Raw genomic sequence first — 14,312 nt, forward strand, 5'->3', positions numbered from 1 at the left:
AAAAGAGAAAGAAAAAGAAAGAAAGAAAGAAAAGGAAGGAACCTCAACCCCCAGCAGCTTGTCCCCAAATCACAAGGCTTTAAAATATAGGCAATCGACAATTATTCAAATGGTCTTCACTGTGGGAGAGCCATGAACCCTAGTGCCCCCCACACTCCTCTTCTTCCCACGTGGTCCGTTCATTTACCATGAGAGCTGGGCAAAACCCAAAGGAAATGAAACCCAACCCAAACAGTCAGTCTATTTTTTATTCTGCTTATGTCTGATGCTAGTCACTACTTTGCGAAGGTCAAGTGAAAGAAGGATGGGGAAAGTGGACCGTGGAAGCCCAGAGAAGAACTACATATAGCCTTTACACGTCCTGTATGTTCTGCTTGTTCCCCGGTGTTGAGGGCTGACGCTAATGTGTTTTTCCAGGATACCACCGGAACATGAGTAACGTGTAACTGAATGAAGGCCTGGGCACCAAGTACTGTGTGGTAGAACAGGGAGGGCCAGAGGAAGTTGAAAGTGAGCCCACAGCACCAATGGGGAACCGAAGAGCAATCATTCATTTCTATTTCAAAGACACACTATGCACAAGGTTAGGTGCTATAAGAAAACTTCCCTAAAAGAGCCTTAATGGTAATACTTGAGAGGTACTTGATACATTTAAGGTCTCTATAAGAGATTTTGTCTATGGGAAACCATCTGTTTTTTTTTTTTTTTTTTTAAGATTTTTAAGGTTTATTTATTTGACAGAGAGCGAGCACAAGCAGGAGGAGAGGGAGAAGCAAACTCACTGCTGAGCAGGGAGCCCAATGTGGGGCTCGATCCCAGGACCCTGGGATCATGACCTGACCCAAAGGCAGGTGCTGAACCTACAGAGCCCTCCAGATGCCCCACGGGAGACCATCTTGAATGTTCCTAGAAAGAGTCAGGTGACCTGAATATGCTGTCAACCCTTCCAATGATACTAACAGCTATCCTCTTCCAACTTTTTTATCTACCCTTCCAAATAATAAGATGTCATGGGATTGGAACAATGATTGGAAATCGGGGAAATGGCTCTCCCAGACTAGGAGTGAAAAGACTTATTATTTTAAGAGCTGGACAGGAGGAATCTTCCTCCACAGTCATACTGACAAAAGTCCGTGTGTGCGTGCCTGCCAGGGCATGTGTGTATGTGTAACGCACAGGCACATGTTCATTTGTGCTCACTTCTTTTACATTTTAGAGGCCTCCTCTGAAATTTTAGAGAATTATTTTCCAATTCTTACCAGTATAAGATATCCTAATAGCAGTGACAGGAATGTTTGAAACCTTTAAAGACTTGGTTTGAAGAAACTTGAAAACATCGTCACTAAGATCCTCAGCGGTCAGTTTCTGAAGAACCTTTCTTGCATGGGGCCCTGCAACACCAAGGACCCCAAGCTCATCGGTTATGTTTTTAATTTCAACATCATATCCACCGTTGACAGCCTCTTCTTCAATCCATCTGCATTTGAGTCACAAACTTTGTGTTAAATCTTGCTTGAATAATGCATCTTGGGAACATATTAATTCTCTGAAGACATGTTCTGTGTCTAGAATTACCAGGAAGTCCCCAGAGTGTCATTTCGTATAACAACCTAATTTTTTAAGTTGAGGAAACTGAGTCCCAGAGATGTTAAGTGACTCTCTTTAAACTACCCACTTATAAACTTGGGGATAATTTTTCACAGTACAGAAGGAGCCTTCAATTTAAGTAAGTTCTGCCACATAATTCTTTTAAATAGTGACAGCTCTATTGCATTTAAACTAATGATTCAATCTTCAAAGATTAATTTGAACCCCAATTTTCTCTAATACCTATACACAGAAGGCCCATTTGTGCTGCTAAAGGTTAATACTGTGCCTGCCACCAGACACATAATTGCTTTGACGATCAGAAGGAAACAATAAAAACTCCAAAGACTGGTTTCAATTTCTACGTCTTGATGAATTATTGGAACCCAGTTTTAGGGTTTGTTTATAATTTATTGAGAGTCCCTGGAGCTACATAAAATGATCATCTGGGTTTACACAAAGCTATGCTACTAAGATACATCTTGGGTTGGAGGGTATACTTTGCATCATTTTACAACCATAGTGAGAATCTCAGAATAAGACATCTATTAAACAATAGCATTTGAAATATTTTTGGAATACTAAAGACTAAGGTTTGATAGTAGACTAAATCATAGACCAAAGACTCACGTGAAGGATTGACGTGGCAAGTCAATGATTTAAATCTAGCTGTGGGCCAGAGAGCAGCAAGCATGAAGAAGGAGGAAGATAACCCAGGGAAGCCGCTTACTGAAGTGGACTGAACACGGGCATCAGGATCCAAAGGAACTGGTTTACACAAGTTACTCTAAGTCAGAATTCAGTTTTCTCATATGAAAATGGGAATAATATAGACCTTGCAGATATATCTATTAAGAGGATTAACTGAGATAATGTCTAAAGAGAGTTTTGACACTTGATGATGTCTAATAATTAGGAGTTAATATTTTTAGAACCAGCAAACCCTATGAAAGGATTCCCTTTTGGGGGGAAGAGTAGGGACAGGGTCCCTCACTTTGAATAGTTTCCTATAAAAGACATGAAATTTATTTGAAACAAAAAGGTTTAAGAATTAAAGTTGTACTTTCAGCTACCGGTAAAAGAAAAGCTCACTGCAAGGTTGAGTCAGTACACAATCCACATAAAATTTTCTTTTTATTTATTTATTTATTTATTTATTTATTTATTTATTTATTTGACAGAGATCACAAGTAGGCAGAGAGGCAGGCAGAGAGAGAGGAGGAAGCAGGTTCCCCGCCGAGCAGAGAGCCCGATGCGGGGCTCAATCCCAGGACTCTGAGATCATGACCCGAGCCGAAGGCAGCAGCTCAACCCACTGAGCCACCCAGGTGCCCCGACATAAAATTTTCTTATCAGGTGCGTACTTACCGAAGATCATGAAGTTCAGATCCAGAACCAGTTATTAGTAAAAACTCCCCAGGAGTTTGGTGAGAAACAGTCAACTCAGCATATACTCGACCTTTTGGTGTCAACATGTGACTTATATTCGTAAAACCCACCTACACAGAAAATTTAAAATTACCTCAGGATGCAAATGAAATCTTACATATCCTTTTAATACAACATGGAAATAAAAATGCAATTGTCAACAATGAAAAACATCTGAATCTTACCATTTATATCAATTGTGTGAACTATCTTTAAACCTAAACCCAAGATTAATTTTGAAGTTCTTAATTTCAATGATAATTATAACTATTTGTCATAAAAATTACACTGGAGTCAATTTTGCAATTCCCTGCTGACACAATTTAGCAAAGTCATAAGGTCCTTGGATGATAATTCATTCAACAAAATTTAAATTAGAAAATTAGCTAGAATATTCATGGTCGGTTGAAGAGCTCTAGCATTCATACAGAAATCATTAGGTGTTCTAAAATAACATACTAACTGGAAAAAAAAGAGAGAGAGAGAGAGAGAGAACAGAGAATTAAGAAGGCTAGAATCCTGACCCTCGAACCCATATAATAAGGTTATTTACCTTTGGGATGACATTTGCAAAGAGATGGTCCAACAATCGAACAGAGTCTTGGCCTTTGATGTTAAACTTGCCAAATGGTGACAGGTCAATAACCCCTACTTTTTGCATAACCTGTTTATACTCAAATCCCACAGGCTCAAACCAGTTTGTGCGACGAAAACTGGGCCTGAAACACAATGTTTGTCATAAAACAACTGTCATTCATTTAAAAAAATACAGAATATTTACTAAATGTATTAATCTAGAAAATCCCCTTCAGGGAAAAAAGTAAAACCTAACGTTCTGTTCCATGAATCATACATATATGGTAGAAACTGATATTTTTAAAGGTACTCTTCTATTCCTTTGACCCATTTTGGAGTGAATGACGTAGTATTAATTAAGTAGAGATTATGATAGGACATGCGGGCTCTCAGATCTGGAAGGAGGCACAGAAGTCTACCAGTCCTGTGGTTTTCGATCTTGGTTGCATATTAGAATCACGTGGGGAGCATGTAAAGAAAAATAACCTTTTTTTGGATATAATTAAATCAGAATAGGAGGGGGTAGAGCTATCGTCTCCAGTGCTTCTCAAACACTGACACTACTACAAATCACTTATACTTGTTAAAATGCAAATTCTAATGCAGCAGGTCTGGGGCAGGGTCCCACACTCTGCATTCTTAGTGGTGATGCTCATGCTGTTGGTCCACACCCAGAATAAGGACTTGGTTCAACATCTTCATTTTTTAGAGAAAAGGCATAAGGTGATTTCCAAGGCTTTTGCCTTAGTAAATGACAGAGCTTGTCTACTGACTGACGCAGGGTCCTTTCTACTTGACAGAGGTGACTTCTAATGTGGTATTTTAACCGCAGAACAAACAACTGTCTGCTAAATGAGTTTTCAGTCGTTTAATTATTAAAATAATAGAAAAAAACAGTCAGATCCAAAGAGCAAAGGTGAAGAATAGATCTGGCATTTACCTGAGTCATTTAGGAAAAACAGAACCAGTATTTTGCCCCCAGACATTCTAGACTGATTGTCAGCTGAGCCCAAACTCATTAATCAACACTGGGACTCTGCTATTCTTTATACCATTTAGATCTTGTCTTAAAGTAGACATTAAAATCTGCTTAAACACACAAAATGGAAAGTCCAAAAGAGAGAGAGAGAAATAACAATTTCTAGATTTGCTATTTGTTTTCTCTTGGTTTATGGATTCTTATGAGAAAAAATATATAATCACTACTAATCCCAAATGACAATGGCATGTAATCCAAGTGCAACTATGGCAACAACTTTAGAGGAATTCAGAGAATTGTTTTAGTAATGTGCTCTATACTTTATCTTAATGTAAAATGCTAAGTAAATGATCTTTCCCCCTAATTTATCAATGGTACACATAATTTGCATGACTCACTGCGCACACACTAGAAAGTTGTTGCTATGAGCTCTTCCTTGATCAACAGAAAATCCATATTGACATACTATTTCCATTCAACGGGATTTGACCAGGCCTCCTAAACCAGGACACATCTTTAGGAGCCAACTAAAGCCAGGTGGGGATGTGGAGGGGATGGGGAAGTTTCCTCTGAGCTTCTGGAAATGCCAAGTAGACACTTCACTTCAGCTGGCTGCAGGACTCTGGAGGCCACAGGGGTCCTAGATGCAAGCCAGTGTCACATGGCATAGACTAATGCCTTCACTGCCGAAAATAACTTTTTTTTTTTAAAAAGATTTTATTTATTTATTTATTTTGACAGATGGAGATCACAAGTAGGCAGAGAGGCAGGCAGAGAGAGAGAGGAGGAAGCAGGCCCCCCGCTGAGCAGAGAGCCCGATGTGGGGCTCGATCCCAAGACCCTGGGATCATGACCTGAGCCGAAGGCAGAGGCTTAACCCACTGAGCCACCCAGGTGCCCACAGAAAATAACTTTTGTAGGAAAAGGCTCCATGCTCTTGGGAATGGGGTGAAGTGACTTGGAGTGGGGGGCGGGGGTGTTTTTCTTATGTCCCTCCATTCCATATCCAAAATTCCATTCTACATTCAGAGCCTCAGTCAGGTTACATCATTCACTTACCTGTACTGAGTGTCCTGACCCGGTCTGTAGAACCAATGTGGCTGCTCCCAGCCTGCATGGAAACCCATGGAACACTTAGACTCCAGGGTTTTATAAAGCCCGTTGACTCGATGAGTTGGCCTCCCAGCAAATCGTTCTTCTTTAGGATAACCAACTGAAAAAGGAAAACTAGTACCTAAATAGCATATAACCAAAATTATAAACAACTTTGAAGGCATTCAAAAAATAGAAAACACAGTTCTTAACTCCCAGAAGTATATATATATATAGATATAGATATAGATATAGATATCTAGATATAGATAGAGGTATCTATATCTATAGATATAGATATAGATATAGATAGAGGTATCTATCTATATCTATATCATCTTATGTAAAAGATAGTAATTTCACTTCTTGTGGTGACCATTTCACAATGTATACAAATGTTAAAATGCTGTTGTACGCCTTAAACTAACATAATATTGTATGTCAACTATACTGTAATTTTAAGAAATTATGTTAAAGGGTACCTGGGTGGCTCGGTCAGCTAAGCGACTGACTCTTGGTTTCAGCTCAGGTCGTAATCTCAGGGTCCTGAGATAGAGCCCCAGTTCGGGCTCTGGGCTCAACACAGAGTCTGTTTGGGACTCTCTCTCTCCATCTCCCTCTCCCCTGTCCCCTGACTCACTTGTTCTCTCTCTCTCAAATAAATAAATAAATCTTTTTAAAAATCTTGTGTAAAAAAAGCCAAACTATCATTTATATAACTATCCAAGGATAGTGTAAAAGGAGACTTAGACCTTAAAATCACTGATACACTCTGATGTTAAAGATACACGTTCTCATAGATTCCTTGTTGTGTTTTAAAGGCACAGTGCTTATTAGAATCCTTACCTACTCCTACCACAGTGCACAAAATAGCAAGCAGCTCAAATCAGAGGCACTGCAAGTCAATTCGGAATACACTTTGTAGATAACTGTGAATTTGCACTTTACCAATATTGTTGAATCCATATGACTCTCTTGCTTTGGCCTCAGTGTACTGAGTTGTCGTCCATTTGCCATAGCGATTAGGATCCAATTCTATCAGATCAAACGGCGGTTCTCCGTGCAGGATCCAGTCACTGAGATACTTCCCCACCCCGCCAGCATGGATTATGCCATATCTTTCAAAATACAGAGATAAATACACCGTTACTAAAATATGTCATCTTCAAATAATGAAACATGTCCAATTATTTTACAGATCCCACAAGTTGGAGTGTTTTGTGCTATTCAGAACACTCGACAACATAATGAAATCTTTTTTCTCAAAAAAAAAAAAAATGTTTAGGCATTTAAATTAAAGGGACCTGACTGTATAGCTCGTTTGTTTCCATAGTTTCAAGAGATGCATACATGCAAAATACCCTACAGCTCTAGGGAAGAGGCTCACTTTAGGAAAATGGGGGAAAGGAAACAAAGAGGAAGACTCAGTTATGATCTCCTCAGCGCCCATCCCCACCCCTGCCAGGAGCTAGGAGTATCTTGGAATGTTAGGAAGCTTGCTGGAGAAACTGTACACTGCAGAGGGGCACAAGCATCTCTTCTCAGACTCAATTTACCTCTGTGCAGATACCTGAACCTTGATCTCAGAAACATTCACAGGAAGACGCACTCACCCAGGGGCTTGTGGGGAGGGGAGGGAAAGGACCACTGTCCCTTGTGTTTTGCAACAAATGGGTCACTTGGTGGCAAAGGTTGGCTTGTTTGCTATTTCTATATGATGATGCTTTAAAACCAAGAACTTGACTGTGGTGGATAATTTGATCTCAGATGAAGGAATCACAGTTTCACACTGGCTGCATGTAGTTCTACCAACTCATGCTAGTCATGAAGGACTTTCCTGTAGGTCTGTCTGTGGTTTAGGTCAGGAGAAGCATCTGAGTAACTGGATGAGCAGAAAGTCATTGGGGATGGGGTGTGGACCAAGAAAAGGAGCTACAGGGGCAGACCTCAAAATACCAGAAATTCCAGCATCCCAAATGGATTCTGACAGCCAGAATCACTCTGAGAGTTTGGGAGGACCTTAGCAAAAGACTATAAATGTTAACTAACTTTTCCCACAAGATACCAGTTTGGTTATTTTATTAAAAAATGAATGACTGGAGTGCCTGGGTGGCTCAGTTGGTTTAAGCATCTGCCTTCGTCTCAGGTCATGATCCCAGGGTCCTGGGATCAAGCCCCACATCGGGCTCTCTGCTCAATGGGCGGCCTGCTTCTCCCTCTTCACGGCTTGTGTTCTTTTATGCTCGCTCTCTCTCTCTCTCAAATAAATAAAACCTTTAAAAAACAAAAAAGAAGAAAAAAAAAAAGAAAAAAACCCCCCAAAACAAAAAAGAATGACTAAAGTTGTTACAAGGATATTCCTCAGAGAGAATGAAGAGGCAACGATTTATACTTCTTTGAATCATTTTAAAAAGTGACATGGGTCATCACAATCATCCATAAAAATTTTCACTAAGTTTCAAGAAGGTAATAAAAATGTTTAAACATGCTTAAAATTCACCCATCCAGGTGCATGGACGATATACAAAAGCCGTCATTTTTGAGAGCTAGAGATATCGTTTATAGGGCCTGAAATTGTGTAGTTTTATTAACATTCATTGAGTGACTGCTCTTTGCCAGGCATTGCTTCCATCTAACATGTACAAGCTGATTTATTCTTTAACACTTTTATTTCACCAACAGGAAGACCAGCCCCCACACAGGGGTTCAGTAAGGTCAACCTTTCATAAAGAGCAGATTCAGGATCCACACTCACTCATCTGACCCCAGTGTACACTCTCTATTACTGGACTTTACTCCTTCGATTGTTCTCAATTTTTTTTTTCCATCCAAGACACACGTGACAGACAGTATTCACATTCTTGACAGACACTTTGGGCCAAGCCAGGGCTGTGTCATGGTTTCCTTTGGTCTCACTTCTACACCATTATGTTCCCTCTCTTTTAACAATGTCTATGAGCTAACAAGTAGTGCAGAGTGCTGTTCACTGGGGATAATCCCGAATCAAGTCTAATTCGTTTTCAGAAAGTAAACCCTTGACAAACTTCAGCTCTCCAACCATTAACAAGTTATATGTAAAATGCCACACAACTGAGTGTTCCAAAACGATTATTGGGAGCCCCTGGCTTAGTAGCTAAACATAAGCATGGAGTAAGAGAGACCTGGGTATGGTTTTTCTTCTGCCAGTATTAGCTGTGTGATCTCGGGCAAATTCCGTAACTATCCTGAGCTTTAGTCTTCTTTTGCACATGCTTTCTTTATGGTGCTGGTGTTCACAGACATGGCGTTGAAAAGCACATAACAGGCAAGCAATACATGATGGCTGTTAGGTCCTTGTATAACCAACAACTGATTATGCCTGTGCCCAGCTGGTAAGATTTTCATGAGGAACTAATGTGTGAAGGGGATGTGGAAGGGAACTTGATGGGGAAAGGAGAGGTGGGTTCTTCCATTGCTGGCATTAAGCTGTGGCGCCTGCTTCTTCTAGATGGCCCAGCTCCTGTGCTTTTTGAGTGTTTGTGTCTGCTCTGTGCAATAGCTCTGTTACACTGTCACATGTAACATCGTATAGCACTCCCCCCTCCTTTAATTTGCTGTTTGTAATCTGTGCTATGCCAAGAAAACTGGATTCAACTCAATATAATCCATTCAACATTTGGGGGGGCATGGCATCAGTCACCTTGAAACAGAAAACCTTGTTAGAATTGTGACAAAACAAAAGTAAAACAGCCTTGACTGAGGGTGATCTGTGAATAAGGTTAAAAAAAAAACAACAACTGGCATATATGTAGACAGTTTGCAAATTCTCCAAATTCTCTGGAATCGTTGTATGAGAATAACAGACAACACTGAAATGTGGATCCATGAGCCCCTCTCCAGACCATGGAGTCAGAATCTATAGGAGTAATGTCTGGGAATCTGTTTGCTTTCATTGGTTTTCTGATTTCAACACAACTTCATGGGTTCTCCTGACAAACAGGAATTTCACAGATAGGATGTAAAGGAGGATGAATTATGTGCCAGAGACTAATCACAAGGTAGAGATTCTATTTTAACATGCCAGTCGGATGATTCTGTGGCTCAGCCAGGTTCTGGCCTCCAGAACCATGGAATGATCAAAAGATGTAAGCCAGAAGGGACAGCCAAGGTGAGCATTCTATGTTACATGAGAAATATCTTAGCAATCTCAACTTGTAGATAACAAGAAGTCCTTTTGGTTTAGACTAAATCTGTCAAAGAGAGTGAGGTACTTTGCCTGTCCCCCATCTATCATCTTCCCTATCCACCTCCCAATGTCTACAATCTGGGAAAATTACCCAGAACAATCAGAGCAGGAATGCAACATCAGCCCCATGCAATTAGATACAACTTCTAGATAATCAGTAACTGGTGTTCTAAAGAAAGCAACTTCCTAATTTCCTTGGCAAGTAGTAATAGATGCTCCATTAAAGTACAAATATAATAAGGCCAGGGATACTGTCTGCTTGCTCAGAGCATGGCTTATGGCCAATGATCCACAAGTAGTTGTTGACTAAATCAATAATTTTATGAGTCAATTGCAGGATTAAAAAGAATAAAGATTTAGGAATAAATTTAGCAAGAGAAGTATAAAACTTATACTCTGAAAACCATAAAGCATTGCTGAAAGAAATTTTAAAAGACCTAAATAAATGGAAAGGCACCTCATGTCCATGAATTGGACTTAATATTGTTATGGCAATACTCCCCAAGTTGATCTACAGATTCAGTGCAATACCTAAGAAAATCCTAGGTGGCTTCTTTGCAAAAATTGACACACTGATCCTAAAAATTATATAAAAATTTAAGGGACCCAGAACAGCCAACACAATCTTGAAAAACAACAATGATTCACACTTCCCAACTTCAGAACTTACTACAAAGCTACAGTAACTAAAACAGTGTGGTACTGGCAGAACCTATAGATGGACAAGAATTGGGAGTCCAGAAATGAACCCATATATATATGTGAATTGACTTTTGACAAGGATGTCATGGTATCATAGAAAATAAATATTTGGGTCGCCTGGGTGGCTCAGTTGGTTAAGCAGCTGCCTTCGGCTCAGGTCATGATCCCAGCATCCTGGGATCGAGTCCCACATCGGGCTCCTTGCTCCGCAGGGAGCCTGCTTCTCCCTCTGACTCTGCCTTCCACTCTGTCTGCCTGTGCTCGCTCTCGCTCGCTCTCTCTATGACAAATAAATAAATAAAATCTTTGAAGAATGTGAGTTTCCTTATAAAAAAAAAGAAAATAAATATTTGATTTTTGTCCCTATTTCCTGGCACAGAACTTCTAATAACCTCTGGAATTCATAGTATGCTAAGGAGATGGCTCAATATGAGGTGAGAGGTACTTGAGGGACTAAATAGCTTTAGGATAGGGCCTAGTCACAAGAAGTCAATCATCAAAGAAAAAAAAAGTCAATCATCAATGGTCAATGATTTAATCAATTACTCTTATGTAATGAAACCTCCATAAAAACCCCTAAATGACAGAGTTCAAAGAGTTTTCAGGTTGGTGAACCTACTAATGTGCTCCAAAGGTGGTATGCCAGAGAGGGCATGAAAACTCTGTGCCATATCCCCCCACCCTGACCTCACCCCATGTATCTCTTCTACTGGCTGTTACTGAGTTGTATCCTTTATAACAAATGGGTGAAAGAAAGTATTTTCCTGATTTCTGTGAGTCATTCCAGTGAGTTATCAAACCTGAAAAGGGACTTGTAGGAAATCCCACATTATGGTCAGTCATTCAGAAGAATAGACGATCCCTGGAACTTGCAACTGGTGTCTAAAGTGGAGACAGTTTTGTGGGACTGAGTCCTTAACCAGTGGGATCTGCACTAACCCTGGAAGTTAGTATCAGAATTGAATTGAATTGCTGGATACTCAGTTGGTGTAAGAGACTTAGAAAATTGGATGTCGGTGTCAGAGTGGTGTTAGGAAAAAAGATATCACAGAAGCCAATGCAATTGAACACGGAAAGAACAGTCTTTTCAATAAATGGTGCTGGGATAACTGGCTATGCACAAAAGAATGAGGTTGGACCCCTACCTCACACCACATACAAAAATTAACTCAAAATTGTTCAAATATTTAAGAGTAGAAGTTAAAACTATAAAACTCTTAGAAGAAAACATAGGTATGAATCTTTATGAACTTGGATTAGAAAATGGTTTCTTATAAATGACACCAGAACTACATGCTAAAAAAGAAAAAAAATACACAATCTAGACTTCAACAAAATTTAAAACTTTCGTGCTTCAGTGGACACCATCAAGAAAGTGAAAAGACAACTCAAAGAATGAGAAAAAAACTTGCAAATCATGTATCTGATAAAGGTCTTGTATCTAGAATATGTAAAGAACTCCCACAACTTAACAATAAAAAGACAAATAATATTTTAAAAGATTTGCTTATTCATTTGAGAGAGCATGTGCATGAGGGTAGGGAGAGGGAGGGGGAGAGAGAGCCCCATGAAGGCTCAGTCTCATGACCCTGAGATAATGACCCCCAAAACCAAGAGCCAGATGCTTAACAGACTGCACCATGCAGGCACTCCGACAAACAATGTTTTTTTAAAATGGGCAAAGGATATGAACAGGCATTCCTCCAAAGAAGATATGAAAGTAACATACTTGAGAAACAGTCCTACATGCACATGCCTGCATATGGATGCTATAGGTGATCACCTAAACCCTCAGTTAGTTTATGCCCTCTAGCCCTATACCTTCAACTGGTTTTTGCCCTCTAGATGTCCCACAGATGTAAACTTAGCACTTCAAACCCAAACTCTCAAAAATGAAACTCATTATTTTTCTGGTTTCTCTCTCCCCATGGCTCTAGCATCCAACCAGGGGTAAAGGTCGAGTTAGATAGTTTGCCATCATTCGCTATTTTTTTTCTCTTCCTCAAGACCTACTGCAATCAATCATCAAATCCAAGTAAGTTTGTCTCCCATTTCTCTCTTCAGACCACAGTTTCTCTACTGTACTGGCAGGACCACATGCTGACCAGCCCTATGCCTCTGGATGGACCTCACTGCCTTGCTTTCAGCTGTAACCCATTGCCTACCATGAGGCCTGGGACAGAGCTACCAATCATTAATATTAGCTGAATAAATGGCCAAATAAAATAGGGAAGAAAAATAGAATATTAGAAGCTCCAATATCATGGTAAAGTGGGTTTGACATTAATATTCACCAGATTAATGGGACAAATATTAAAGATGAAACATCAAATGGGTAATGGAATTGTAAGTAGTAAGCAACCTGAGGAATCATAAAGAAGTAAATTATGTTGAACACATATGAATTATGGTGAAAAATGCATCAGATACATTATTCATTTGATATTGTGAATTATGTTTGTCACATTGTGTTATGAAAACATCCTTGTAAAATTGGGGTAAATTGACCAATCTGAACATATACAGCATGAAAAGAGACATGAATCATGGAAATGGCAGGAAATATGCAAAGAGAAGTTTACAGGAAATAATTGCCCTTCTGTATGATAAGCTTTAAAACCTATACCAGTGATTAAACCATTAATAATCCATAGTAATTATTTTAAAATTCAAATATTTTATTCTTCAGGGCGCCTGGGAGGCTCAATCAGTTAAGCATCTGCCTTTGGCTCAGGTCATGAGCTCAGGGTCCTAGGATCAAGCCCTGCATCAGGCTCGCTGCTCAGAGGGGAGTCTGCTTCTCCTTCTCTCTCTGCCCTTCCCCCATTTGTGCTCTCTCTCTCTCTCAAATAAATAAATAAAATCTTAAAAAAAAATTTGTTCCTCATACCTCAATGGTCATGAAAGGAAAACTCTCTGCCCCACCGCTACTTTCCATTTTAGCCTGAGATTAGGTGACAAGACTTATCTAAAATACTTGACTCCATTTAAAAAAGAAAAAAAAATTGACTCTGTAATAAATGTTGAATCAAATGGAGATACTCACCCAAAGCCTATAGCCACCCAGTAGTTTCTGAGCCCCTGATGGGGCCCCACCATAGGCAGAATGTCAGGAGAATAGGTGATAGGGCCATTGACGATATTGATGATGTCAGCCTTTTTCAAGACTGGAACCATTTCCATGGCAGCTTCAACGTGTTCCATGATTCGGTCAAGATCAGACTCAAAAAGCTCCTTTCCAAACCCTGCAAGAGACATACCATTGTGGTCAGGATGCCACAGCTGCCCTGATATGTACTCTAAAGTGACCTAAATCTGAATCAGCTAACATGTAAAGATGGTCTTTAGGAAGGTAATTCCTTTTTTTTTTTTAAGTCTAAACTTAATATTCACTATCAACAGACAGGTACCCAGCACAATACCAAGAACAATAATGTTATTTTTGTTGAAACAATAAAAATCATGAAAGTCAACCTTTTTCATTAATAATACATTTAACTCTAGGTATATTAACAATTTTCAACATTTAATCCAACCATAATTTAAAAAAAAAAAAAACAATTACTGGTTTCTCAAGACAGAGCTTTTATTCTTCAATTAGCCTATGTCTATTCTATCCTCCCAGGAAAGGGCAAATGCAAGCTTACAAAGTCATGTCAGGACATGGGGGATAAACAGAAAACTACTCCAGGATCGAGGATAAAGGATTCCAGATGCCTTTCA

At 39.5% G+C, this 14,312-nt stretch overlaps 1 protein-coding gene across 2 annotated transcripts in view; it reads right to left on the reverse strand.

Moving 5' to 3' along the window:
• Positions 1-14,312, reverse strand: part of DMGDH (dimethylglycine dehydrogenase) — a 66,103-nt gene that overhangs the window by 27,901 nt on the left and 23,890 nt on the right. For both annotated transcript variants that reach the window (XM_059418126.1, XM_059418125.1), the window contains exons 7-12: positions 13,636-13,834; positions 6,611-6,780; positions 5,630-5,783; positions 3,569-3,734; positions 2,956-3,086; positions 1,260-1,477 (exon numbers count right to left, since the gene is read on the reverse strand). In XM_059418126.1, coding sequence (XP_059274109.1) covers positions 1,260-1,477; positions 2,956-3,086; positions 3,569-3,734; positions 5,630-5,783; positions 6,611-6,780; positions 13,636-13,834 — 1,038 coding nt within the window. The remainder of the gene's footprint in view (positions 1-1,259; positions 1,478-2,955; positions 3,087-3,568; positions 3,735-5,629; positions 5,784-6,610; positions 6,781-13,635; positions 13,835-14,312) is intronic.

The sequence above is a fragment of the Mustela nigripes genome, chromosome 12 (assembly GCF_022355385.1).
Source record: "Mustela nigripes isolate SB6536 chromosome 12, MUSNIG.SB6536, whole genome shotgun sequence".
NCBI lineage: Eukaryota > Metazoa > Chordata > Mammalia > Carnivora > Mustelidae > Mustela > Mustela nigripes.